Source organism: Falco punctatus (genome assembly GCF_963210335.1).
Source record: "Falco punctatus genome assembly, chromosome: 3".
NCBI classification, from domain to species: Eukaryota; Metazoa; Chordata; class Aves; order Falconiformes; family Falconidae; genus Falco; species Falco punctatus.
The window spans coordinates 106,112,224-106,137,748 of NC_137582.1; the positions used below are offsets into that span (position 1 = coordinate 106,112,224).

Sequence of the window (25,525 nt, forward strand, 5' to 3'; positions counted from 1 at the left end):
AGTGGCAATTATATTTATTTTTTAAAAATTCACATCACTTACACAGCCAGTCCTTAAGAGTTCAGTTGCTATCAGCTGCTATTTAAAAACAAACTAAAAAATCAAGTAAAAATTGATCTATTTGTATTTTGTTACCGGAGGTAGGAAGTGTCTTACAAAAGCAGTATTCTCTAAAGCAGCAGGTAAACATGATTATTATTATTACAGTAACATTGCTTGTATTGCTTCAGGCAAGCTCCAAGCTAAAGATGCAGAAAACGTTTGAAAGGAGAGGGAAATGAATTGGAAAGATGACAAAGAACAAAAGTGGTAAAAGCAAAGACAGAAAGGGCCTTGCTCTTCCCTCTAGGAGATGCACAGCTAAAGCACCAGTAAATAGAGTGGTCGTGGATGAGCACAGGTGGTTAGGTACAGAGGAGCCAGCCGCTCAGTCACTGAATTGCCCCTTGGCATACCTGAAATACAGTGGTTGTCCGCTTGGAAAAGGCACAGAGCAACAGAATTATCCTAACAATTCTTTGTTTGGCTTAATGGTCGGAGAAATACTACAAGACCCCTTCTTCAGTTCTTAAGAAATGTTTTGTCCAAGTTTCGTTTCCGTGTACTGTGAGTTTTGGGCCTATGTTTGTCACAGCAAGAAAGAGATCGTAGGGCATAATCAGTGCCAGCCTCTGACCTCATTTTTATACCCTGACACACATCTGTTTTACTGCACTTAACACAGTGTGATCTAAGGAAGGCTTGCAGTAAGTGAGAGTAGAATTATGAACGTATGCTTTTGAGACTGCAGTTGAATTACTTGGCAAGTCTCTTTTGCCAGAGACTTACGTAAGTTCTTGTTTAAGAAACTAGAGCTATTTAAAAGTGATACCACATGACATGATTTTGAAAAAAGCAGAAGTCAGTTCCAGAGATAGCACTACGAAATCTTGTGGTTTTGCTTCCTTTTTCTGTAAATTTTAGTTTTGTCACAACTGAGATTATGATTGGTTTTCTTATGGCAAGCAATATGTACAAGTTTTAAATTATCCACTGTAAACAGCAGCTGATAGAAATATTCCCAGTTCACTTCTCTCCCATCTCGTGTTTTGACAGCTTCTGCCAGTTCTGGGACAACAGCACGTTTCTTCTCTATTCTATAGTACACAAAAGAAAACAATATTGCTGTCAAAAGCTTTTTCATAATAATCAAGCCTCCATCTTCTTTTAGAGCCAGGCAGAATTTGAATTCTTTCACCGTAACTAGGTTTATAATTTTTTTTCCTGAGGACATTAGTTTAGCAAATCCTGTTTACTTCACAAGTACACAATGCCTGAAAATGGGCCTGGGTTTTTTTGCCACAAAGGATAACCTGGTGAGGAGGGGTACGTTCTCATCTAAAGAAAATGTGAAGGGAAGCAAAGCAGCTAATGAGAGACATTATAAATCTGTCTTCAGGACTATGTTACTGCAAACAGCTGCAGCATCCAAGCATCTTTTTATCACAATGCACTATTCTTAGGGGAACTAACTGCACAGGGCAGGGGGTAAAGGTTCAATGGCTCTACCTTTCCTGCCTAAGATGAAGGGCATGAAATGGGTAAGTGTAGATTAATACTTTGTACATACATGTGATCCAGATTCCAGGTACTGAAGAGGATTCTGCTTTCCCTGTTACTGTAGGGGTTGATTGAATGCTTACATGGGCAGTCATCTCTGTCAAAAGGCCCCTGTAAATCAAGAGGACTGTGATGAAAGGTGTACTGCCTGTCACCCCAGCACAGCGCTCCCGTTTGCTAGAACTAACCATAGATCGTGGAAGCTATGACATCACCCAGCCAAACTTCGCACTGTGCTACACAAGCATGCATGTAGCTGTTCCCTTTGTCTAACAGCACTGCAAGTCACACCACCGCTTGTTGGAAGCGAGACTCTGCTTTAGCAAGGGCTGAACGTACCTGACAAGAGAACCATCCCTCCATAGTGCACAGGCGGACTGCTTCCTCCTCTCTTCTGTCAAAGTAGCATCCGTTGTATTTCACAGATTTCAGTTTGTCTGACATCAGGTCAACTATGCTTTTATATGCATCTCTTGCTGTAGGATGAACATTTGAAATAAAACTACTAACCTAGAGGAGGGGTAAAAAAAAACAAAAACCAACCAAACCAATCATTCCATCGTGTCTATAGCAGCCTAAGGCTCTTCTCTACAATCTGTATGTTGCACTGTAAAAGTGTTTTTACATATATATATACACACACACAGAGTGGTCACAGATTTACTTTTACTAGCAGCTTGAGACAAAGTTACTTCAACAGAAACTTTTTACCTCTTTCATGTAGCTTCGTATTCTGCTTTCGCAACTGTATCGCATATAGCTTGATTTGTTCTTAAAACGAGACTCTAGACCTAAAAGCAATTAGATTGTGTTGTAACCTAGCACTTGCAGTGCTGTGCTTCTACCTGGCTGGAAACTTACCCCTTTTCATTCTCCCTTTTCACAGACTCAGTATGCACAGGTTTTTTTTCTCTTTCCCATTTTTATTCCACTAGTTCAAGACTACCCTGCTCTTAGCACTTAAAAGGACCATGCAGAGCGTATGCAGCGAGAGCAGTAGCTGATATTATAGATGTTAAATGTTACACGTTAATGCACATACACAGAACACTAACAGATGATGAAAAATCAAATTGTTCAGAACTGCAACAATGACTTGGGAATAGGAGGGGGACCTTGCAAAGGAAGTATAAGGAAAACAAGGGAAGATTTGCTGGCTCGTATGGGCAAATTTCAATATGCTGTTAGCAAACTTAAAGTACTGCAAATGCAGACCGGTGTTAATGGGGAAAAATTTGTTCCAGAGCGATCTGGGATACAGCGATAGGGAACATTGGTTTTTTACCATTTTCTGATAGCAGATACAGGTATATTTTCAAGAAACCTAGAAACGCATGCTAATGTAAGCAGTAACTAATCCCCCGACCAGATGCCAAATCTCACTAGGCAGAAGGACTCCCACATTTTTAAACTCCTTTAAGAACAGTAGCCTGGCAGAAGCGACTCTGGAGCAGAGTGCGACCTGGTGCCCCGCCGCAGCTCCGGGCGGGCGGCAGCCGTACCTTCGAACCACTTCTTGTCGTCCTCCTTGTCCTCGGCCAGGATGTTTTCACTCAGGTTGTGGATGAGATCCGCCAGCAGCTTCTGCCTCCTGGGCGCCCGCTCGTCGGACAGCAGCTTCTGCGCCGCCTCCACCACCGCACGGCTCTGGGTGCAGGAAGCAGCCAGGAACCGCTCGATGTCGCTGGCACCTGCGGCTTGCGCGGGCGAGGGGCTGAGGGGCCGCGGTCGGGCCCCGCCGCCGCCGACCCCCGCCGGCCGCCGACCCCCCCCGCCGCCGCCGCCGGCCACCCCCCGCCCGGCCGGCCCCGGTGCACTCACAGCCCTGCCATGTCTCCCCGGGCCCCAGCAGCACCAGCTCCGTCTGCGGCGGCAGCGTGTGGAAGTAGCTCTCGCTCAGCTCCGTCCCGTCCTCGCAGAGGCAGAGCCGGCTGCCTGCCAAGGGAACCTGCGCCCCGGGCGGGTGAGAGCCGAGCCCAGCCGGCCCCCCGCCCCCGAGGCCCCGCGCCGCGCCCCCGGCCCGCACCTGCAGCAGCCGGCAGCCCTTCCGCAGCAGCCCGCGCAGGCTCCCGGCCGCCACACCGAACTTCTGCGGGCTGCCGCAGCCGCGCAGGCGGAAGGCCCGCAGCCGCTCCGCCATGGCCCCAGCCCCGCCGCCGCCCGGCGCGCATGCGCGGGGGAGGGGCGGGCTGTGTGCGCATGCGCGGCGGCGGGCGGCGTTGCCATGGGACCCGGCGGCGGGGCCGCAGTGAGGCAAGTGGGGCTTGGCCCGGCCCGGCCCGGCCGCTCCCTCTCTCCTCTCCCTCCCGGCCGGGCGAGTCGCCTCCGGGGCCCGGTCAGGCCGCCGCTGGGCTCTGGGCCGCCGTGTAGGCCGGCTTTATCCGTGGCCCGGCCCGGCCGTGACCCCGAGCCAGCGCCAGGAGCCTCCGGGGCCTGCGGGCTGCCGCCGAGGCCTGCTGCCGCCTCCCGCGGCCAGGCGGCCGGGGCAGGACCGGGGGGCTGTCGGCGAAGGCTGAAATTAATCCTATAATATCCCTGCGGCAGCGGGGGGAGCGGGGGTCTTTGGTGCTTGTCCCGCCAGTCGTTGACCCCATCCTGTGCTGTCCCCGTGTGCGCGGCTGTTAAAAGGTGCTAAACCGACCCTGTTCTTCACTGTGCTTTTCCTTTGGCTTAAGCACAGAGGGTGGTACGGGTTTCTCCTGTGCGTGTTTTGGAACTTGTGGTTTCAAGCTCCATCTTGGATTAGCAAGTTTAATTGAGTTTATTGGCAAACTGCTATACAAGTTAGCTAAAGTCTTCTTTCAGTAAGTAGTAATAAAACACTCCGCATACGAATGTGGTGCGGTTTACAATGCCGATATTCATTAAAGGAAATTTAGGTTTGTAGTCATTATCTACTGACCGATGGACCACAGGATTTAGTCCTTTAACTCTAGTGTTTCAATGTTCTTTTCTTGTCCTTCCAGGGATTATCTTAAGCTTGAAACATCAACGCTTTGACTAGCTTACTTCTGCAGCATGCCACACAAGATCGGTTTTGTAGTTGTTAGTTCGTCAGGAGAGGAAGATGGCTTCAGCGCAAAAGAGCTGATGGTTCATGCACCAACAGTGAATGGATGGCGATCACCCAGGTACTGCAAGTGGGAGGAATGTGCCTAGTTCTGAAGCACTGACTTGCAAATGAGTGGGAGATATACCATGCATGGTCACTGTAGTTTACAGCATCCCTGACCAAACCAGTTATAAAACCAAAAAAATTACTTTAATCCCATGGAACCCTTGTCCTGGGGGTGGGGGGTGGGGAGGGAAAGCATCTTGTTTCGCACCTAAAAGCATCACATTGCATTTAAATCAAGTCCTTTAAAAGATAAAAAGGGAACTGGTTTTGCTTTTCTCAGTCTTGGAGTTTGCAGCTGCTTTGGCTTAGTGTTAAAAATCTGGTCCTCTCAGCACATCCTCTAGGTAGGTATGGGACACTTTAACATACACATACATGCGATAATGTGAAAAGAGTTTCTACTTTACTCTTTGGTTTCTTGTTACGAATATTTGTAACACTGACTTAAATTGTAATAACTTTGGAAAGTTTCATAATTAGATGTTACTCAAATTAGAAGTGAAGTCATCTTTAAAAAGATGATTCAGAAATTGTGTGTGTTTTCAGACTCTGTCAGTATCCACAGGAAATTATTCTGCAGTTAGTGGAGAGATGTCGAATACGAAAGCTGCAGTTGCTTGCTCACCAGTACATGATTTCAAGCAAGATTGAGTTCTACATCAGTGAAAGCTTGCCTGAATACTTTGCTCCTTATCAGTCAGAGAGGTTTCACAGACTAGGGTAAGTCAAAAAGCTCTAAATGATTTTATTACCTTAATCAGAAAGGCTTCAGGAGGACATAATACTCATTATGCTTTGCCTGCGTTGTTGATACACTGTGCTGGAAGCAGTAAAGAGATTCCATACGTGCTTATATCTGTAATGAAGACGTAGGTGTAAGAAGCGTGATACAGATGAACAACCTTGCCAGATGACAGCACGCATTGTTTCAGTTATAAGGCAGTTTAAAATCGTACTGAAGTACAAACCTGAGGAGCAGAAATACAGCTGTGTATTTGTGCGTTTCCTCTGCTTACTTGTTATGTTTTCTTTCTCAGTTATGTCCCTCTCTCAGACAACGAAAAGACCAATTTCAAAGCACGAGAGTTAAAATCTGTGTATATGGATGCAGTTGGCCAGTACCTGAAGCTGATTTTCCATAAAAATTATGTCAATAAATACAATGTATATGGTCAGGTAAGCTGAGTTAAGAGTCCTTACTTGCTAAGCTAGATGATGTTTCAGTAGTACAGAACAGGCATAGAAATCTGCTCCTTTGGTTTGTAGAAGCTAAAAATGTGGGTTGAAAGCTCCTGCAGTTATTTTTGGTTTCTCTTAAAACAAAAAATACCAATGAGAGGTTATAAGTGACCTGGAATCATGACGAAGTGTATGCAACTTATTCAGAACGAATGAGTCAAGTGCACTTTCCATTACTGCCTTTCATTCTGAGTTTTTGACGGCAAAGGAGACTCTGTGCTGAAGACAAAGTACTTCCTCTGAGAATAGCTCTGTAGTCGCTACAAAGTCACACTTAGTCTTTAGAATCTGATGTGGCATTAGGTGAAAGTGTTGTACAGCCAGCCAGATAGATACTTGATTTTTCTTTGCCTCAGTTCTGCAGTGACGCTTTTCACTTCCATCCCAGACTGGAAAAGAGAACAACTGAGGACTGTACAATGTGGTCTGTAGATCTGGTAATAAATTTTTAATGAAGCATGAAGCATGTTTAGCACTTAGTGCTTTTCTTTGCTTCCATACCACCCTGGAGACCACAGGTCCTATTTTTGTTGTTCCATTTGTTTTGTTTCAGTTTCAATAGGATATGGAAAAAGTAATGACCTTATGCATTTACATTTTCTTTAAATCTATCCCAGGTTGCCCTAGTAGCTATAAACATTATTGGAGATCCAGCAGACTACAGTAATGACAGCAATAATACTGTAAGTGCAAAGCATCCCTTCTCTTTACTGTTGCTACACATATTTAGTTACAGGGTTCTTGGGGTAACGGAATACATCTTTCTTCTGCTAGTTTTGTGCTGTAGCAGAGCTGCCATGTGTTGATTTTTATGGGTTTGTTTAAATGTTATCTTGAAGGAAGAAAGAAGGCTCAAAAATTGAACCTAATATGCAGGTACAAAAACTAAAACAATCCATTTGAACATTTGCATTTTCAGCCTCTCCAAATTCTCTTGTTTCAGTATACCCCAAAACATAAGTATTGTAAGTTGCGTAGCTTATGTTGGTTGTGGCAAGCCAGAATTTCTGTCCTGAACATGCACTCGATATTGATTAATTAAGATGGTTTTGTGGTTTTTTCCCCTTACAAAGTCTTCCAGAGAGAAGCTGATAGACCATTACTTAGGAATTAAATCAGATGATCCTGCGTTAGATGGAACTTACCTCAGGTAAGGATGTTCTTTTGCATACACCCTGGCAAAACGTTTACTCGGTCAAAAGTAGTTTTCAACTTCTATACATTGTTAGTTCCCTGCTAGTGAAAAGAGAAGACCTACGCACAGCCTGGTTTATTTTGGATTTGCTGAAAGTTACTCATTTTATATCTTCAGGAAACCTGACTCCATTTCGCCTCTGGACGATTTGGCTTTTGACATGTACCAGGATCCAGAAGTTGCTCAGATCATACGTAGGCTGGATGAGAAGAAGCGCGAAGCTGTCCATCATGAATACTACGATTATGCCAAGAAACTCAAGCAAGCTATTGCAGACTTGCAAAAGGTGTTGTTGAAAGACTGTTTATCTCTGAATCCGAACGGTATTCCAGTGGTCCACCAGGGACCCTAGTGTTCATGTGGAATCATAATGATTTCCAGTGTAGTTTCAAAATAGTAATTTTAAAGTCAGATAGCTTGATTTAAAAACTCGGGTGGAAATACTGAAATATATACGTATGTACAGTAATATGATTTCAAGCTAGTTTGTTATACCATCTTCTAGGTAGGGGAACTACTTGGACGGTATGAAGTAGAGAAGCGTTACGCTGTAGAGAAAGAGGATTATGATCTTGCTAAAAAGAGGAAACAGCAAATGGAAGCATACCGCCTGAAGGTGTATCAGCAGCTGGAGCTCCACGATCTTCTGGATGCCAAGCTGATGGTGGGTGCTGTTATTCCTAATTCATGAGGCATTATCGTGTGGGTATTGTAAGTAGAAATGGCAGAACAACCAAAACAAATTCAAAGAAGAATAATTGTTATGCAAGTATTTTATGACAATCATACATACATGAATTTTAAGTTCTCTGTTTGGATTGTGGATTTCCCTAACCAAAGGCTTGCATGTGGCACTTTGTGAACATGCTTGGTTCTCCATAAATGACATTACATTAAACTTTTAAGGTCTCAAGCAAATGACATTAGAATCCTGAATGTTTTGGGTAATTTCAGGGCTACCCAGTGCAGATTAATAAGATACTTTCTCATATTTTGACAGGGTATAGCAGGCATATACTGGCCTCAAGGTTAACCATACAGAATTAATGCGATAAGATACATGCATACATACATGCATGCATACATGCATGCATATATATATAGTTTTATCCTGTTCCCAGAATAGGAAGCTTTATAGTCTCTCCACACACGCATCCACACAGAATTACTTTCTGATTGTTTCATAAAGCTGCATCCAGTGGAAATGATTGAACATCTGTGAGTGAGGCCTGATACTTACTTGAACACACCAGAACCTTGTTGATCATCAGAGTTATAACTGTACAAACTCTGATTTTCATATATTGTTAGCCTTGGTTTACAAAATCTCCTTCCCTCTCTCAGATTCAGAACCCATCTGAATTGTCTTTGGAACCTACGGTTTTTACTGACAGTCCTCAGCACACAAAAACTACAAATTCCCCTCCTTGTGAGCACACAGAACCACAAAAAGGAGAGCCGCGGAAAGCAGAGCCTTTGCTGGAAAAGAGGTCACCAGATCCCACGTCTGCTGAGCCCATTATTCCGCATCAATCCCCTCCTCCTCCTGTGACTCATCCCACCTCTGGGGGAGCGTTTCCCAAAGAAAGTGTGAGTAGTGTACTTCTGTTGCTGTGGAAATCTATTGGAGCAAATGATCTTGTATTTGATCTTCCAAAACAAGGCCTTTTGTGGATAGTCTCACAGCTTCTGTAGTATCTGAAATTGACTGTATTGCTGAGCAGTGCCCATCTAATAATTGGCATTGGTCTTTCATGAATTTCTTTGGAAGCTTTTAGAGACATTCATTGAGATGGAGGCAAAAAGGGATTATACCCGATTTATATATAGGTGAATGGGAGCAAATAGACTGATTAAATGACTCATCGGGGGTCACACAGCCAATATAGTGGAAGCTGAATTCTGCTTGCTCTGTTAATGGCTTCATAAATCTCCTTCTTGAAGATCACGTTGGATGAATCTACAGCAGCAAGAGAATTTGTTGGAATGTGGTTGTAGAACAAAAGTCTTGGTGTCATGTCTAAAGAGAGGAAGTAATTGATGTATCTAGCTTGATCTCTAGGTTTTGCTGCTCCGGCTTTTGGCAAAGTTAAAGAAGGCTTGTGTTGACTCTGCTAGTAGTAGTATTCTCTCCTAACAGTATGTTGACTTAAAATTATTTAACAAATAAAGGTTCATTACTTGCTTGCTTCTGATCAATGGGTGATTTCTTCTGTAGATGCATGCACTTCCACAAAAGGCATCTTGTGTGGGTTTTATGGTGTTCTGTAGATAAGGAATAAACTTTATTCACAGGTGCTGATTCTGTTTCTTCATAATGCTATTATAGGAGCTTCAATATCTGTCCTTAATTGTAAAAGTGACACTGTTTTAGTGGGGGAAGCAATGTATTGAGGTGAATCCAGGTAGTGATGAATGATGAAAGAACTTAAAATCTGCTGTTCTAGAAATCACTTGGATGTGATCTTCTGTGTTAGGTTGAATTTTTGCCTTATGATGAGAGACCTCTTCCAGCTGCCTGTAAACAGTCTGATGAAGCAATTGCATACCTTGAGCCAGAGGTGACTGAAGAGTATATCAGCGATACTCCAAGAAGCGGCATTACTGGGGAACCAGAAACCTTAACTGAGAAGGCACTGAGGGAGGCCAGCCCTGCTATTGAAGTTTTTGGAGAAGCTTTGGTAAAGAACAGCAAAATAACACATAGATTATTTGTGATCTGTGTTGAGTTATTTGATATGTGCTTATCTACAAGGACCTACTGATATGTTTTCTACATGTGCAGACCTGCTGCTTAAAAATCTGACTTTAAAATTTGACCTTGGATGTATGGGTGCCTGTTTTCAATGGTGACATGATGCTGCAGCTTTTATGATTGATTACTTGATGAGCTATTAAGCAGGTAGTATCCAGTAGACTGTTTTTGAGTATGAACCCTGCCACAATACCCATAACTTGCCACTGTCTTTTGTAGGGAGAGAAGCCATTCTTTGCCTGAAATGGTTCCTATACCCTGAGCTGTTAATCCATTTTTCTCATAATTTTTCAAAAATAAGTACTGTTAATAAAAGCCACGTTCCTGGAGGAAACACCTGGGGATTTCATGCTTAAGTTCATATGTTTGTTTGAGGCTGTTTCTAGATATAAATGTTGAATAAATATTGAAATATCAGTATTGACCTTTTAAGAGATAATCTCGCTCTGTGTTCAGGTTTCAGGAGCATATTCCAAAACTTGGTCGTGTCGAGAAGATGCGTTACTAGCAGTATATAAGAAGCTGATGGAAATGTCAGTAAACACTCCAAAGGATGATTTAAAAAACATGCTGAGGGCTGCCATTTTTCTTGTAAGGAGAGCCATCGAAGACATAGTGTCTTCCGTAAGTTGTGATATGTTTGATAAGGAGAGCAGCCAAAATTGTAGAACCACATGATTAAGATACTTCGAACAAATAGTTTGCAAAACAACTGTGGAGTAAATTTTAAAACAAAAACAAAAAAAAACCAAAACAAAAACCCCCACAACTGGAATGTCAGCTTTTAGTTAGGCTCAAGGACTGAGCAATGTCTGGCATTCAGCAGTGTGGAAAATACTGTCCTGGGCTGAGTAATGAGCTTGAGAAACAGGTGCTGATGCAGTAAATGTGTAGTGTGGTTGAGATTATTTTTTTTTCAAGTTGAAATACAGCAAGGAAGTAACTTCTAGTTTCCAGCTTGAGAGTACAGTTAGCCTAAGGGGACTTGGGCTTCAAATAAGCGTTAAACAAGAAGAAAAGAAAAAAAAATATCAAGAACTGTGTTACTCTTTATAAAATACCAGTTCTGAAGCCTTTCACCTAAGCCCTCGCAACATGTTTTCTGGAAAAGAGATATCTGAAGTAGCTTCTACTAAGAATGCTACCATAATTCTAGATTCCTGTTGCTGCTGTTCTTTAGAACTACAGAAGAGATTTCACAATATTGTCTGAAAACAGAGATCTGTGTGATATTTGTGTTGTTTCTTTTTTCTTTCTAACTTAGGTTTTTCAAGCTGCCCTGAAACTTCTAAAAATGATCATTACCCAATATATACCAAAACATAAACTGGGAAAACTAGAAACTTCTCATTGTGTGGAAAAAACGCTTCCTAATTTGCTTTCTAGGACGGGAGACTCTTCATTCCGCCTTCGCCTCATGGCTTCTAACTTTATTCAAGTAGGTGTTTTTCTTCAAATTACCATTTTATTTCCATGAAGAATGTCACAGAGCTTACAGGTGGGTAATAGCTAATCAGATTCCACTTGGAGACCAGGGTTTGCTGCTGTAAAGGATTACACCTTATATGGAAGGCAAAGTGGTAGAACCAACTTAGTATCTTTGCAGTGTTTTTTCTAGTCCTGTATTGTCACCTCTGTTGTGGGGGGACAGTGTGGGGAAAAAACCTGCTGCTGCAGATGCAAGGAGCGTGTGACTCTTGTGTTCTTTGCTGCAAGTAGTCTACAGAGATGAGAGCAAGAAAGTACCACACAGTCTGAGCAGTACGTTGTAATTTGATTCCATTTTTGACAGTCAACTTCTGAAAGTCAACTTGACAAAAGCATAGAAAAGATGCCCGTTTTAAAAGACACAGTCTGTTCCTTGCTTAAGAGCAGCTGTGAATAGCTGCTAGAGAATTACAGTCTCTTTTTCTAGCGGAATTTAGAAGAAAGAACAGGAGTTCTGTGTGAAAATGTGCTAGTTCAGTCCCAGGAGTGGAGTGAGTTACTGGCTCTGGGTTATTTATCCTTGCTTGCATCTGCACATGGAGGGAAAAGACTTTCTTTCACTGTAGATGTAACTAAAATTTTAGCAGCGTTATTGTATGAAGTGGTGTGGTGTGCCGCTGGAACCCCAAACGTCATGGGTTTACTTTATTACTACTACTTGATTTGTTTGCAATAGATTCTGTAATCGAATGAGAAAGCAAATGAGAAAATGGTTACTAAGGTATTTCTGTAGACAGGGCATGGCCTGGAGAGAAGGAAAATGTGTTTATGTTGTATGGCTGCTGATAGATGACACGCTGCCTGAATAAGCAGTTCTCAAGGGAAGGTGCCCCATCTTTCTAGAAATAAGTATGTCCAACAGAGAGCAGCCATTGTGGCGACAGCTGCATCTGGCCCCCGGGAAGAGGGACTGCAGGACACCATCATCTGCTGGAGCATCTGTCAGCTGACAGGAACTGGGAGGAAGGAGGGCTTTGGGTTATTAAACATACTGCTACCCGCAAAGAAATAAACACTGAGCTTTGAATAACAGCAGATTTTAGCCCTTAAGGTTCTTTGCAAAATAGAAGGAGAAATTATAAGATGGCATGTGTCTTCTGAAGCACTCTTGGAATCCATCTTGATGTGATGTCAAGACTTTGCATCCTTTGTGGCACTTCTCCCTCCTCTGCATGTAGTGCAGTGTCAGATGGAGTTACAACATTTTTCTTACAGTCCAGTTCTAGAACTCATCTGAGAACATCTAAGATTTTTATTGATTTCTCAATAGCTTTCTCTCTGATGCCAAAAGCAAGACCAAACATCTGTATAATCTTCTCTTTAAAGTGTTTGCACTTCTGGCTGTGAAAGTAACGAATAAGCAGCTATTATAAGCTTCTTATGGAAGGCTTATTTCATTTTACTGAACTTGTTATAGGTAACTTAGAATAACTCTACTTTGCAAAGACAGTTAATTTTCCTCATTTAATGTTCCTACACGCAACTGACTCCCTGTATGTTTATAGGAAATGGCACTGTGCAGTGAAGTTAAACCTCTTCAGATTGTTCCAGTTCATCTGGTTCAACCATTAAAACCAAACTCCCCAAGACGTCTGGCAATGAGTCAAGCGGAGTTAGTGGAATACCTCTTAAAAAGCATGGGAACTGAAAACTCGGGGTTTACTGTCACCAACGTCATGAAGGTAGGAGTCTGAGTTCACAGCATGTCAAGTTTTTTCTGTTACTGTTTTATAGGGGTTCGTCTGTTTTGGAGTGCTTGGTGAGTTGCTGAAGAGAATTTGAGCCGCTAGGAGGGTGGCAGCACACAAGCTTGTGAGGAAGCAACTTGCCAATATGGGGAAAAAACAATCACTGGGTCAAAAAGTGTTTGCAAAAACCTGTCTATATGAAGGTTTTTCCCACTGCAGTGAAATAATTGTCTTAGATGAATAAACAAGTCCTTAAAAACATGTGGGAAAAGAGACATTATTTTTTTATGATTATTATTATTTTCAGTTTGCAACAGGAGCTTTGGAGCACAGAGTTTATGAAGTTCGCGATGCAGCATTGCGGATTATCTTTGATATGTACAGGAAGCACAAAGCTGCTGTACTGGAATATCTTCCTCCAGATGATGCAAGCATTCGCAAGACTGTTCTCTATAAAACACTCTTTGATGGATTCACTAAAATAGATGGTAAAAGTTCTGAAGCTGAAATCAGGGTACGTAGTAAGACTGAAGAACATACATAGTTGCTTTGCATTCATTCATTGCATTCAGCTGGTCAATATACTTATTTCATAGCTATACTAGACATTGAGTGACGCACATAGCAGAATATCATAAAGTGTGTTATTAACATTACTTAGTGTAAAAAAGCTGGTGTTCAGTTTATTATATATGCTGCTTCTTAGGAATAAAGCCTACAGAGGTGGTATTTCTGAAATAAGACACAATCATTTTGGAAAATACACATATACTATTTTATGCTGGCTAGCCTTGGAAACAGTAAGCACAGAAGAAATGCTATGTGTTTCTTTCAAGTAGTACAGAAGAATTTGGGGAGAGGGAGGTGTTACTGTAACAGACTGACCATTTAACTGAGCAGGATGTTTCTTGTACTCCATTGACCATTTGTTCTATGCTGATGTGTTTTATTGAAAGTATTTCTTGACAGGCACAGAGAAAGGCAGCAACAGAAAAAGCAGAGAAACAGAAGAAGGAAGAAATAAAAGTTCTGCAAGATCAGCTGGCAGCTCTAAAGGAGACAAAAGCAGAAGTTCAAGCTGGAGTTTGGGTTTGATTTTTTTTTTTTTTAATTCTTTTTTCCATGGGTTTCATAGGCTTAGACAACTAAAGTTACTATTGTCTCATTATAAACAAAAAAACAAAAAAGAGAAACTCTCTGAAATACACTAACTGCCTTTCCTCCTCAGCAGTCCGGTTTAAAATCTGAGGCGTTGTTTTTCCTTACATAGTATAAAATTTGGATTCTTTTTTATAACAGCTTTGTCTGTCGGATGGTAAATTTGAGAGTGTTTCTACAACTCTAAGTGTTTCTGTACCAGCTAGAGAATAGGAATTCTACTGAGCATGTCAGGGCCTTCTAGTAGCATGCTGTGCTGCACTTCCATTAAGTTTTATATCTGAACCTCAGAAAAGTAGTCAGCTACCTCAGTGCCAGGGTGCAGGACTGATTTTTCCATCCTCAGAGATTGCTGCCTCACTACCCAAGAGGTTTGCTGTAGGACCAGAAGCACAAACATTGTAATGCATGGGTTCTGCTTCTAAGCTTTTAATTCCAGAGAAAAATCAGAATATTGTCTGCTCTTTCTTTCTCCCTGGCAAGCAATCACAGTCATTAAGCAAATTTCTGACTTAAATGTCTTTTTTTGATAGGAGAAAGAATGTGATTTTCAGAAGCCAAAGAATCAAGGTAGGTAATTTCAAATAGTATCAAGAAAAATAGAGGCATTTCAAGATGCCTGTGAAATAGTGTAGGATGCTTAAATAGATTATTGAATTATCTTGGTTAAAAACATGCCAGAACACTTTGGAGTGGTTGAGCCTCAACCTGCTGTAGAGGTTAACAATGTTCATGAAAGAAAATTTACCATCAACTAACTACTTAATTTCTAATAAGAAATTAGCATGGCTTGGCCTGAAACCATTTTAGATTTCTCCCCAACCTGAGGCAGATCATCTACTACATATAAAAATAATCAGTGAAATATTTTATTGTAATAGATCACTGAAGTACTTGTGTCCCAGTTGCTTACGGGTATGTTGGCTTTCAGCGCTTGCTTACCAATATGGCAGTGGTGTGCTTCTGTTAGGGTTCTTTGCTGTTGAGATCCAAAGAAACAGTATTGCTAGGCGTGCAAAAGAACTAATTAAAATGTGATCTTAGTTTTAATAGCTCTCTTTTTACAGGTTACCAGGTAAATGAAAGCCCACAGCCTGCAGCAGCAGAGATTGTAGATGATCATTCCTCTGGTGCAAATTACGTGGCTAAGTAAGTTAGAAGAGCAGCTTCTAATCACCTTAAGCACTTTATATAACCTGCAAGCTAATAACAGTAGTAACGTTCTTCCAGTTGATCAAAGCTCATACCTACAGCATTGAAACAATGAAAAAAAATAATCTCTTCTAACAGATCTGGAGTTATCACCAACTAGATGTTGATTTCTTTAAGTTCTTGGATAGTGTGACCTTGAACTTGTTTTCTGAGTAGTTGCTTGTGGGATAAGAAATTGCCACAAATGTTCAACTGCCGGTGTAAAATAAGGCAAAGATACAGTGTAGTTTCATGGTTATTGTAGGATAAGGGCATAGAGAAGGCATTTCAAAATTCTGGAGCCATGAAAGCCAGTTTCAGTGAGCTGTTCTCAGTGTTTTTGTGGAATTATGTTTTTCTATGCGAACATATGCTTTATAGCTGTCTTTAAGGTAAATTACATAATGGTATCTGTACATGCCCCAACTGAAGGTCAGTGCTATGTAAGGGAAATAAGGCATGCCAAGATTTTAGCTATTTTTCAGAGTACTTCCTGACAGAAGACATGAGGTTCATTTCTCTCTCTGATGTTATTGATGTTTGTATTTTTTTTTCCTAGCATGTGTGTGTTTTGTGGTGAAAGGGACAAATCCTTTACAGAGGAAAGATTGGATCTCCATTACTGGAAACACTGCCCTGTGTTAACCAGATGTGAGCACTGCAAGCAGGTTAGGCATAAACTTTCTAGAGCTACTACAAGACATTAACTGTTGTTATTCTGGTTTTAAGGTGCTAGAAAACATTCAGTGCTAAGGTAGATTAATTCTGAACACAACTGTGTGATCTTGGATAGTGCTTTTCGAAAAGAGCAGCATTATAAATTGTATTAATAATTAGACTAAAATTTCATTTTCCATCTCTCATTTTGGAAAGTGAGATGTAATTTCCAAAAAATGACATAAGCATTTTTTAAAATGCTATCCTTATTTACTCAGTACAGGTGCAAATCTTCTTGGGTGCCTCTTGCTTTATTGCAGGTGGTGGAAATAGCAGGCCTGACAGAGCACTTGTTGACTGACTGCGATAAAAAGGACAGCTTTAGGAAATGTCCGCGGTGCACTGAGGCCCTTCCAAAAGACGAGTTGCCCAAACATATTAAGAGCAAGACTTGCAATTGTGAGTAGTTTCCAACAGAGAAGTTGAACTTAAAGGTCCAGTCAGTCAGACTTTCAAATACTGCGTATCTTTGGCAAGTCAGACTGCTTTTGTGTAGGTACTGCACTGTGGATTTTGAAATTTAAGTAAATCCTCAGGAGGGAAGGCTTTTGGGATAAGCACCTGAGTTTTCCAGTACTTGAAATGTTTTGCTTCTATAAATGTATGTGGGGAGGCTGAGTGAGGAGAACAAAAAGCTTGTACCACAACCTTGCAGATTAAGCCCTTTTGATTTTGTGTTTTGATGTAGATGATTAAACACAGGACTTCTCTGATGGCATTTAATAACAGAGTAGGAGCTGGTTTAGCCATGGGATAGTTTTATGCTCTTTGTTCTGCAAGTTGTCCTCTTGTATTTGAAATTAGCCTGTTTTACAGTAATTCTTATGCTATTTTTCTAATCACTTCAGCTGCCAAACCAGAGGACGTGGCAAACCATTGCCCATTGTGCCATGACAACTTTCCCCCAGGAGAGGAGGTAAGGCTGCCTTCCAGGTGGGTCTGATGCTGCTGTGTCACTGGGGCTGAATTAGTGGCCTGTCCTGACACTGGCTTATACCCAACACCTGAAGAACTTGCCTGGATTATTGCCAGGGTCCCTAATGGCCATCTCATGCTCTGGGGTCTTCTGCCCTTAAAGGTGTATATGGGAACCACGAGGCTACAGGCTGTTCAGTGTAGGTCTTTCTCCTCCTGCATAGGCAGCTATACACCTTACAGCTTTCCAAATTCCCAACTAATGCTAGAATCTGTGGGTTCATTTGTCAGCCCTAGTGTTTGGAGTGACATCACGCAGCTTAAAACCCTGCAGTGGGACTGAGCACATCCAAGAGGGCAGCCAGGATTGAGGTGCTGTGGGTTTGGGTGTAAGAAAAAATGGACATGGAGAAAGTAAGCAAGAACTGCTCTAGTTGTCTACAGAGTCGAGATGGCCTCTCTCTAATTTCTACCTGCTCTTCCCTGTAACTGCCTAATGCTATGAAATCGCTGACATGCCAGCTCCAAAATATGCTTTCAGCAGTTGAAAATATGTATTAGTATTATATAAAAAGTGATCTGTTCAGAAAATATGTAACATACCTGTTTCTATTTATCCATTTCTATTAATCCAACGCTATATTATAAGAAGTTAGGCGTATGATTTAATTTTTGGCAAAAGACTATCCAGGAGGCAGCCAACAACTCTATACTGCATATTAGATCCAGTTAAATGTCAATGGCTGATACACAATCTTTGTCATTTTCTTCCTTGCAATGGGCCTGTTGAGTAGTGCTTCTGATCTCAAAACCAAGCTTCTTCCAAATCCTTTGCTTTGCCCATCATGAGGAGCTCAGAAAATACTGTGACCAAGTCTGAAATGTTTGTTGAGAAATGTGTGTTGTTTGGATTTGGGTTTTTTCTTGCTTCTGCCCAAACTATTCTTGTAGGTAAGGGACTTCACTTAGCCTCTAGTTTGAAGAGGCCATCCTGTTTTCTTGTAACAGTAGCTCCTATACCTTCAGGTTGCTGAATGCTTTAATTATTGTCATAATCTTGTAGTTATATCCAGGCTTTTTCAGTTTAAAATATGTATAGATGAAAGATTTTTCCATGTTATTCGTACACTGTTTTTTCCTGATTTGAACTCAGGTGTCAATTAAGAAGATTTAAAAAACAAGACAAATGACACTTGCTTTTAATTTCTAGGATCTGTCGGGGGGGCGGGGGGGGGGGTGGTGGGGTTATTGTGATGTACCTTTTAAGTTATATTAAAAACATGGATATATTGATTTCCTTCAGTTGTAAGTTATAAGGTGCTCGTGCTTTTATGAGTGAGCAGATTGAAATGCTATTGCCATGAAGTCTGTATACAACTCTCATTTTCCCGATGTTTTAAAAAGATGTATAATGACCAGATAAAAGAGTGACTAACTTTGCTGGTATTGTAGTATCACTTCTTTTTAATTGACTTTAGGCCTGGAAATCTCACTTAATCGGCAACAATGGCTGTAAAATGAATCAGCGGAGGTTTTCCACAATGAATAGAACTCTTCTGCTGCAGCCAGGTAAGATAATATTTTATGATCTTAATGATTATACTTTTTACTCTGTGGCCTTTGCTTGAGAAAAGTATTTCGTCCTTGAGAGTAAGCTGGCTCTTAACTACTTGTTCAATACCTTTTTTGCATTTGTGTAACCTAACTGATATTTCTTACGCTGATATTTTGGGGAGCAAATTCTCAAAATCATTCAGGAACAATAATTTCAAAACAAGAGCATCAGTTCAGTTGATTGGGGAGACTGGTGTATTTGATAATTTGATCAGTTCAGCCTTTTTTTTTTCTCTGCATAATAGCGTGATCATGAATAGCACAATCAGCAGCAATACTAAATAGTTAACGTTCTGGAAAGCTCCTGAACGCTGACACACAGAACTGGGTGCCTGATTTAGCTTCTAATGTCCAATCAGTGGATGCTAATCTAATCCTAATTACAAGATGAATTGAATAGTTAGTGCTGTGTACTGCTTTTCCTTTTCAATTCAGACCCAGGAGCTAGGCAGAATTTATGATGGAGCAGCTTCTTCACCAACAAAAGAGAAATTGATGCTGATGTCAGGTGGTTTATTTTTTTAACAGTTGTCTTTGTTTATGAAGCACATGCCAAATCCTTTTATTTCCTGAGCACACAAGTTAAACAGGCTATTTTCGCTGCCTGCAGCACCAAAACTCTTTTGGCCAGTAACCCCAAAACCTTTCCTCCTTCAGACATTTTTCCAGAGTTCTTTAGTTCACTGCATGTTCAGGTTGTTGCTAGAGTTAACTTCCTCTGCCCCATACTTGCTTTGCTCATACCTGCTGTCGTGGTTTAACCCTAACTGGTAATTAAGTACCACAGAGCCACTCACTCACTCCCTGCTCACTCACTCCCTGCTCACTCAGAGAAGTGGGAAGGAGAATTGGAAAGGAATGTAAAACTCAAGGGTTGAGGTAAGAACAATTTCATAAGTAAAGTAAAAGCCGCGCACGCAAGCACAGCAGAACAAGGGATTCATTCCCCACTCCCCACGGGCAGGCGGGTGTTCAGCCATCCCCAGGGCAGCAGGGCTCCTGTTACTCGGGAAGACAAATGCCATAATGCCTAATGTCCCCCCCTTCCTTCTTCTTCTCCCAGTTTATATATTCAGTATGATGCCATATGGTATGGAATAGCCCTTTGGCTAGTTCAGGTCACCTGTCCTGGCTGTGTCCCCTCCCCATGTCCTGTCTCCTGTCCTGTGCCCCCCCAGCCCTCTCGCTGCCAGGGCCCAAGGAACTGAAAAGTCCTTGGCTTAGTATAAGCATCACCCAGCAACAACTACAAACATCAGTATCCTATCAACATTGTTCTTACACCAAATCCAAAATGTAGCACTGCACCAGCTACTAAGAAAAAAAATAACTCTGTCCCAGCTGAAACCAGGACAGTATCCACCCCTTACTCCATACCACTTACATCATGCCACGCTTTCCAATGCAACCTCATTAACCCCCATCACCCTTCCTGTCCTTTGATATAACACACAGATGGCATTCCACTGGTCTGTGGACCACCCCTGTAAAAAAGTCTATAAAATGTCTACAAAAATGTCCATTGAGTTCATTTAGTCCATGAACATGACCTCTTATGGTGCTCACTCAGGAGAAGAGAGGTTGTGTGTTGTATGGGGTTATCAGGCATCAAAGCCAGCTCAGGTGGGGTCACTGCTGCACTTGCACTGCTTCTTGTAAGGCCTGTCCTCCAACGGTTCAGGTGGTTCCTGCTGTAGTAATTCCTATCACATGAAACTCAAATCATGGATTACAACAATTTAAAGGTATATCCATTACAGTCTCCAGCCCTGGTCCCTTCAGACCAGCCTGTAGGGTTTAATGTTGCAATGAACTCCCCCTTGCCCCTGCTCTGGCTTGGACTTATCCACAGACTGCGGTCCCTTACAGGGGACTCCAAGTGGAGCCTCAGCTACGAGCCACAGTCTCTCCAGGGGTATCCCTGCTGCGGCATAGGCACATCCACAGCCACAGTTGCTTCGAGGTGCACCTGTTCCAACATGGCCTTATCCATGGGCCATCACCGTAGACCTGCTCCACTGTGGCCTTACCCACAGCCACAGTCCCTTCAGAAGTAAATCAGCTCCAGCGTGGCCTTATCCCTGGCCGCAGTCCCTCCAGGGATGTACCTGCTCTGTCATGGGCTTATCCATGACCACGCATTTTGAGGTGCACCAGCATGACCTCACGCACAGCCACTGATGCTTCAAGGTGTACCTACTGCAGCACGGACTTATCCACAGCCACAGATGCTTTGAGGCATACCTTCTACAGCGTGGACTTGTCCTTGGGCCACAGTCCCTTCAGAGGTACCTGCTGCGGCGCAGACATAACCACAGCTACAGCCACTCAAGATTTACCTGCTTGGGCATGGGCTTATTCCTGGCCACAGGCGCTTTGGGGTGTCCTGCTCCCACACAGACTCGGCCACAGGTCCTTTGGCTCGAGTTCACAGTGGAGTTCCGGCCTGCCCAGTGCAGGAGCGCAGAAACAGCAGCGATGCCCTGGCTGTCTGCCAGCCCACGCACGTGGCCATGGCTGTTGCCAAAATGTTCCCACACACCTGCGTTTCACAACTACTCCAAGTTCCTGGAAAGTACTGTTGAATTGTCCCTTTCAGCTGTCAGAAGTGAATGATGTTCAATGGTTTCCAGTCTTGAACTGGACCTACAATCATGTCTGTCTGTCTGCAGCTTTGCTGTTTCTATTTGCTAACAAGAATGCTAGTTAGTTTGCTGCTGCTTAGAATTTGGACACGTAGAAGGAGCTTAAATCCTTTCTGGGTACAGCTAAAGCTCCAGAGCAATTTCCTAGAGGTAGGAAAGAAACCCTGAGCCCTTAGTTCTACTGCTCCTGGTATGAAACACACCTCAGGCTGGATACCAGCCAACTTTTAATTCCTCGGGTCAGCCATTTGGACTTCATATAACTTGAGAATCAAAATGGTAGATAAAATTCAAGACGGACTAGATGTGCTTGCAATAACGATCTGTATTTTCTTTTCACAGGGAAAACAGGTGGCCAGTATTTAAGGAAGTCGAGTCCTTCAGGAGCAAAAGCTCAACGCCCCTCTATAGGAAGCAAGGTCCCAACTCCAAGAGGGGGGCCCAAATAAAAGCACTGGCAAAACATATTCAAAGCCATGACAGGACAAGTATTTATTCCTTCATCTTAGTAACCGGGCCTACAGTTGTCAATAGTAATTTAAAAAGTATGGGCAACTCGTATCATCTTTTTCATTTGATGACATGGGGCTGTTTGTCAGCCTTGAGCAGTGCTTGCCTAGTCTGGCAACTGCAGAATGTAACTTCTGTGTTAGCTGTCTGTGCAGCGCTGTGGTTTTTTAGATCGCTCATGTTAGAAACACGTTAGCAAATGAGGCTTGTTGCAGTCACGCAGGTTCCTTTGATGCAACGATGATGTGGGTATCTTCACAATACCGTTGTTCACCTGCCGTGACGTGCAGCTAGCCTAAGGCAAAATGAAAAATACATGCGTGTGTAGAAGGAAAGACATGTCAGTCTCTACGAAGTGCATATCTCAGTTATCTGAAAGACCTTTATGATCCTGTATAGATGAACTCTTGAGCCAATTAATGGGTAAAATAGAATTCTGCTTTATAGAATTGTTTACTCATGTGTTTTCTAGAAGAGAAAAAAAAAAAAAAAAGGAGAAATTGCAACGTAGATGAGGAAGGCTATGGTGTTTGTTTTTTCCACTGCAAATTCTACGGTGTAGATTTATTTGCTTCAGTTAGGGCGTATTTAGAAGTAGGGCCAGGAATTGGAAAGCTTTCTCAGGTGTCCGCTCCACAAGTACAATGAAGTCAGTCAAAGAATGATGCTGTTCTTCGGTAGTTAGCGTAGCCACTGTGCCGAGATCTTGTGTATTTTGATAGTAAGAAAGAGACTATTTTTATGTTTACAACAGCTGTCTTTTTCTTCCATGTATTTGTCAGGATAAACTTTGTCAGCTAAAATGGGACAGATTTATAGCTATTGTGAAAGCTTGCAAGTCCACTTGCGTGCTAGGCTCTAAAACTCTTGGTTCCTTCATCAGAAATGGGAAGCGTACACTCTTCTAAAACTGACTGCTATCCTTAAACACCTCAAATCAGCTGAAAGCTCTAGCTGACCCTGCAAAGAAAGGAATGGGATCAGGGTTGTGAGAAAATGTTTCTGCTCATTTTTAAAATGCTTAGAAACATTATTTTGACAGATAAATCTGCTCTCCTTTCTTGTATCAGAGAAATTAATTTTATGAGTTCAAGCATGTTAATAAGGTTGAAATTGATGTCTCATCCTTGGGTCTGTGAGGTGCTGGGAGCACAGCAAGCCCTGCCTGGTGAGACGTGGCTTTGCTGCGGAAGCCTGGCCTGTACATCTATTTCAGTTTTAAGGGAAGCAGAGCAGTACCCAAAGCGCTACCGAACACCCAAGGATCGGCACCGAAAGCTCAAGGGCTGGTTGGATATTGCTGTAGGACGTGCTGTTACGTAGGAAGTACCATGAAACTGCTGTTCCGTGCTGCTCTCTCGCTGTACACCAAGTGCCTTATTAGTCCACTTGAGAAATGGATTAAGCCCAACCGCGAGAGTCCTGTTCGGTACGTGACAAGAGTATGTATTGATGAAGCTACTGTAAAAATTAAAAGTTATGCTTTAAAAATCTCACGGCTAATTCTGAAATATATCCCCAAGTAATGGCCTCTTAAAAGAAAAAAAATCTTAGCGGGCCTCTGAAAAGCTTGAATTAATTAAATTTAGATCTTTTTTCCTGTTTTAGTGTACTGTGTCTCAGCTTGCTTCTAAATCCAGCTCTAATACCGAGTTTCTCTGTTAGATCTTGATTAAAATAAGCATCTGTAGACTACAGCATGTGACCATTTAATAGTTTCAATATTAATACAGAGGGTGCGAAGCTTTTGTACCCAAAGCAACAATCTTAATGTTTCTACTTGCAGCACTTGGGATAGAATTAATTGGTCCTAAATCTGTGTCCACCACAGGTATGAGACTGAGTGATTGTGCTAATACAAGTAGAAGTTTTGAGGGCTGGGTTTTTTGGCTACCACGGAGTGCATTTGTGGTACTGTTTTGTATATACACCACTGGTTTTGTAATACGCAGTTTTTATAGTTTGTGTGCAGCCTGCCTACAAGCTTGTGAATTTTGCAGGCAGATCAGTGTGCTTGTATTTTGAAAGCCTTTATAGAAACTGTTTCTTTAACCCTTCCTAATATATATATATCAACAAATATGCATATGTTAGGAATATACATACTATTAATAAATATGTATGTATGTTTATTGCTACTATAGTCATTCCTATAACATGAAACTCAAATCACGTTATTTAGTGACACAGATTCCTATTTGAGAACCTGATATGCAAGCAAAATAATAATTGATTTTGCTCAGAGATTAGCATGCGCAATGGACTGTGGGCTCATCAGCTGCTGCCCAGAGTATTTTTTTTCCTTTTGGACATAGAACTGTGAGCTTTCCATTGTGCAACTTTAATGAAAACCAAACAAACCACCCATGTGCAAAGGTCCTCCGTGTATTTTGTGTGGGCCAGTGTAGTATGTATATTGAACTGGTAAATGCAGCTCTCCATTGCTCCTCAACCAATGGCTTTCAAACCCAGTCAAGCCAGGTGTAATTAAAATAACCAGTTACCTCCTGCACGTAGCAGGATACGTGCTTTCTATTTTACATTATGGGACAAGCTTTTTAGACATGTTTTTTAAAAGAAAAATTAAAATTAACACATGATTTAAAAAACAAAACAAAACAACCAAGCCAAAGCAAACAAAAATCCCCCAAACATCGTTAATTACAGCGAGGGTCGTATTTCCTGGTGCTGACCTGAGTAGCAGAAGAGCTGGGGGCTATGCGAGACACTTACAGTCCTTCTCTTTGCAGGCGTTTTCCCATGGGTAGCACTGGTTTCCCATGCTGGTGCCCGAGGATGCTCTCCTGCTGCCCCATGCCTGGGCTGCCCGTCTCCCCCATAGTCACTGGGGCCAGAGTGGGCTCCGGAGCTGCTTTTCTCATTGCTCCATCGCAGCGCGGGGCAGTTCCGCCTTAGGGACCCACACACTGACTCTCCGCAGTTTTTTCACTGCAAGACGTTGTCCTGTAGGAGATTCCTGCCTCTTCCCTCTCCTCACCACACACCTCGCTTCCCGAAGGAGCAGGAATTGTGTGCAAGAGAAGTGCATGGCCAGAGCCTTTTGTCAAAAAGGACCTTTCCTTTAAAGGAAAATCCATAGGCTTCAGCACAGCACGTTGCCTCTTAAGGGCTTTGCAATTTTTTTTTCACATCCAGAACATCTCTTAAGCCAATGTTTTAAATAAATAGTTTAAATATTTCAGTATGAAACATTCACTGAGATTGTGGGGTATCTTTGGAGTTTTAAAAAAAAAGCACTTCTAAAGTGAGATATAAAGGTAATAATAGCAATTCCAATGGTACAGATGGGAAAGGACTTGAGAAAATGGAGGGGGTTTTAGGATGTGGGAGGACCTTCTTTGAGCGTAACTACCCCCGCTAATTTGTCAAGGACGATTTCACAGGGCTGCTCCCTTTCGCTTAACGAACAACCTGTGTTTTCTGCGGCGGCAAAACAAACAGCAGCGTGAAAAGCAGAGGGAGGTTTGCTCCTGTGCCACCAAGTCTCGAGCGAAATATTCCGGAGCCAAAACGCCGCACGGGCGCGGGGCTGGCTCACGGCAGGAGATCCCCGAAGCGTTGGGCTGGGAACTTCCATCAGCAGCGACGGGAGATGGTTAACGAAGCCCAGCCCGCGGGCCCCGCCCCGGGGGCTCCTCTCCAGCCGGAGCCCTCGCTCCCCGCCGTGCCGGG

At 42.5% G+C, this 25,525-nt stretch overlaps 2 protein-coding genes across 7 annotated transcripts; one reads left to right on the top strand and one right to left on the bottom strand.

The window, feature by feature from the left end:
- Positions 1-3,782, bottom strand: DFFB (DNA fragmentation factor subunit beta). Of its 3 annotated transcripts, XM_080380222.1 has the most exons (7): positions 3,626-3,782; positions 3,421-3,547; positions 3,102-3,290; positions 2,311-2,390; positions 1,939-2,109; positions 1,610-1,710; positions 1-1,136 (listed from the first exon to the last, which is right to left on the bottom strand). In XM_080380222.1, the coding sequence occupies exons 1-7, from the start codon at positions 3,737-3,739 to the stop codon at positions 920-922; spliced, it is 999 nt and encodes a 332-aa protein (XP_080236348.1). In that variant the 5' UTR covers positions 3,740-3,782; the 3' UTR covers positions 1-919. The 3 variants fall into 3 exon arrangements, with proteins under 3 accessions (XP_080236348.1, XP_080236349.1, XP_080236347.1); XM_080380223.1 differs by lacking the exon at positions 2,311-2,390 and having other exon boundaries at positions 1,939-2,075; XM_080380221.1 differs by having other exon boundaries at positions 3,421-3,772.
- Positions 3,781-23,527, top strand: CEP104 (centrosomal protein 104). Of its 4 annotated transcripts, none has more exons than XM_080380216.1 (22): positions 3,781-3,852; positions 4,566-4,730; positions 5,264-5,437; positions 5,755-5,893; positions 6,574-6,639; positions 7,030-7,106; positions 7,269-7,437; positions 7,657-7,815; positions 8,496-8,741; positions 9,629-9,832; positions 10,363-10,530; positions 11,171-11,344; positions 12,900-13,076; positions 13,390-13,596; positions 14,052-14,171; positions 14,774-14,810; positions 15,308-15,389; positions 15,991-16,099; positions 16,409-16,547; positions 16,997-17,064; positions 18,542-18,632; positions 21,665-23,527. In XM_080380216.1, the coding sequence occupies exons 2-22, from the start codon at positions 4,618-4,620 to the stop codon at positions 21,769-21,771; spliced, it is 2,826 nt and encodes a 941-aa protein (XP_080236342.1). In that variant the 5' UTR covers positions 3,781-3,852; positions 4,566-4,617; the 3' UTR covers positions 21,772-23,527. The 4 variants fall into 4 exon arrangements, with proteins under 4 accessions (XP_080236342.1, XP_080236344.1, XP_080236343.1 ...); XM_080380218.1 differs by having other exon boundaries at positions 14,052-14,165; XM_080380217.1 differs by lacking the exon at positions 3,781-3,852 and adding an exon at positions 3,888-4,227.
- The last annotated feature ends 1,998 nt before the right edge of the window (positions 23,528-25,525 follow it).

Excerpts from the sequence above, each read along its gene's own strand:
- CEP104 (XM_080380216.1), top strand. The coding sequence starts at position 4,618 with ATGCCACACAAGATCGGTTTTGTAGTTGTTAGTTCGTCAGGAGAGGAA. Across the intron at positions 5,894-6,573 it reads AATACAATGTATATGGTCAG|GTTGCCCTAGTAGCTATAAA; the intron begins GTAAGCTGAGTT and ends AATCTATCCCAG. Across the intron at positions 13,077-13,389 it reads CTGTCACCAACGTCATGAAG|TTTGCAACAGGAGCTTTGGA; the intron begins GTAGGAGTCTGA and ends TATTATTTTCAG.
- DFFB (XM_080380221.1), bottom strand. The coding sequence starts at position 3,739 with ATGGCGGAGCGGCTGCGGGCCTTCCGCCTGCGCGGCTGCGGCAGCCCG. Across the intron at positions 2,391-3,101 it reads CGACAAGAAGTGGTTCGAAG|GTCTAGAGTCTCGTTTTAAG; the intron begins GTACGGCTGCCG and ends AATTGCTTTTAG. Across the intron at positions 2,110-2,310 it reads TACGAAGCTACATGAAAGAG|GTTAGTAGTTTTATTTCAAA; the intron begins GTAAAAAGTTTC and ends CCCCTCCTCTAG.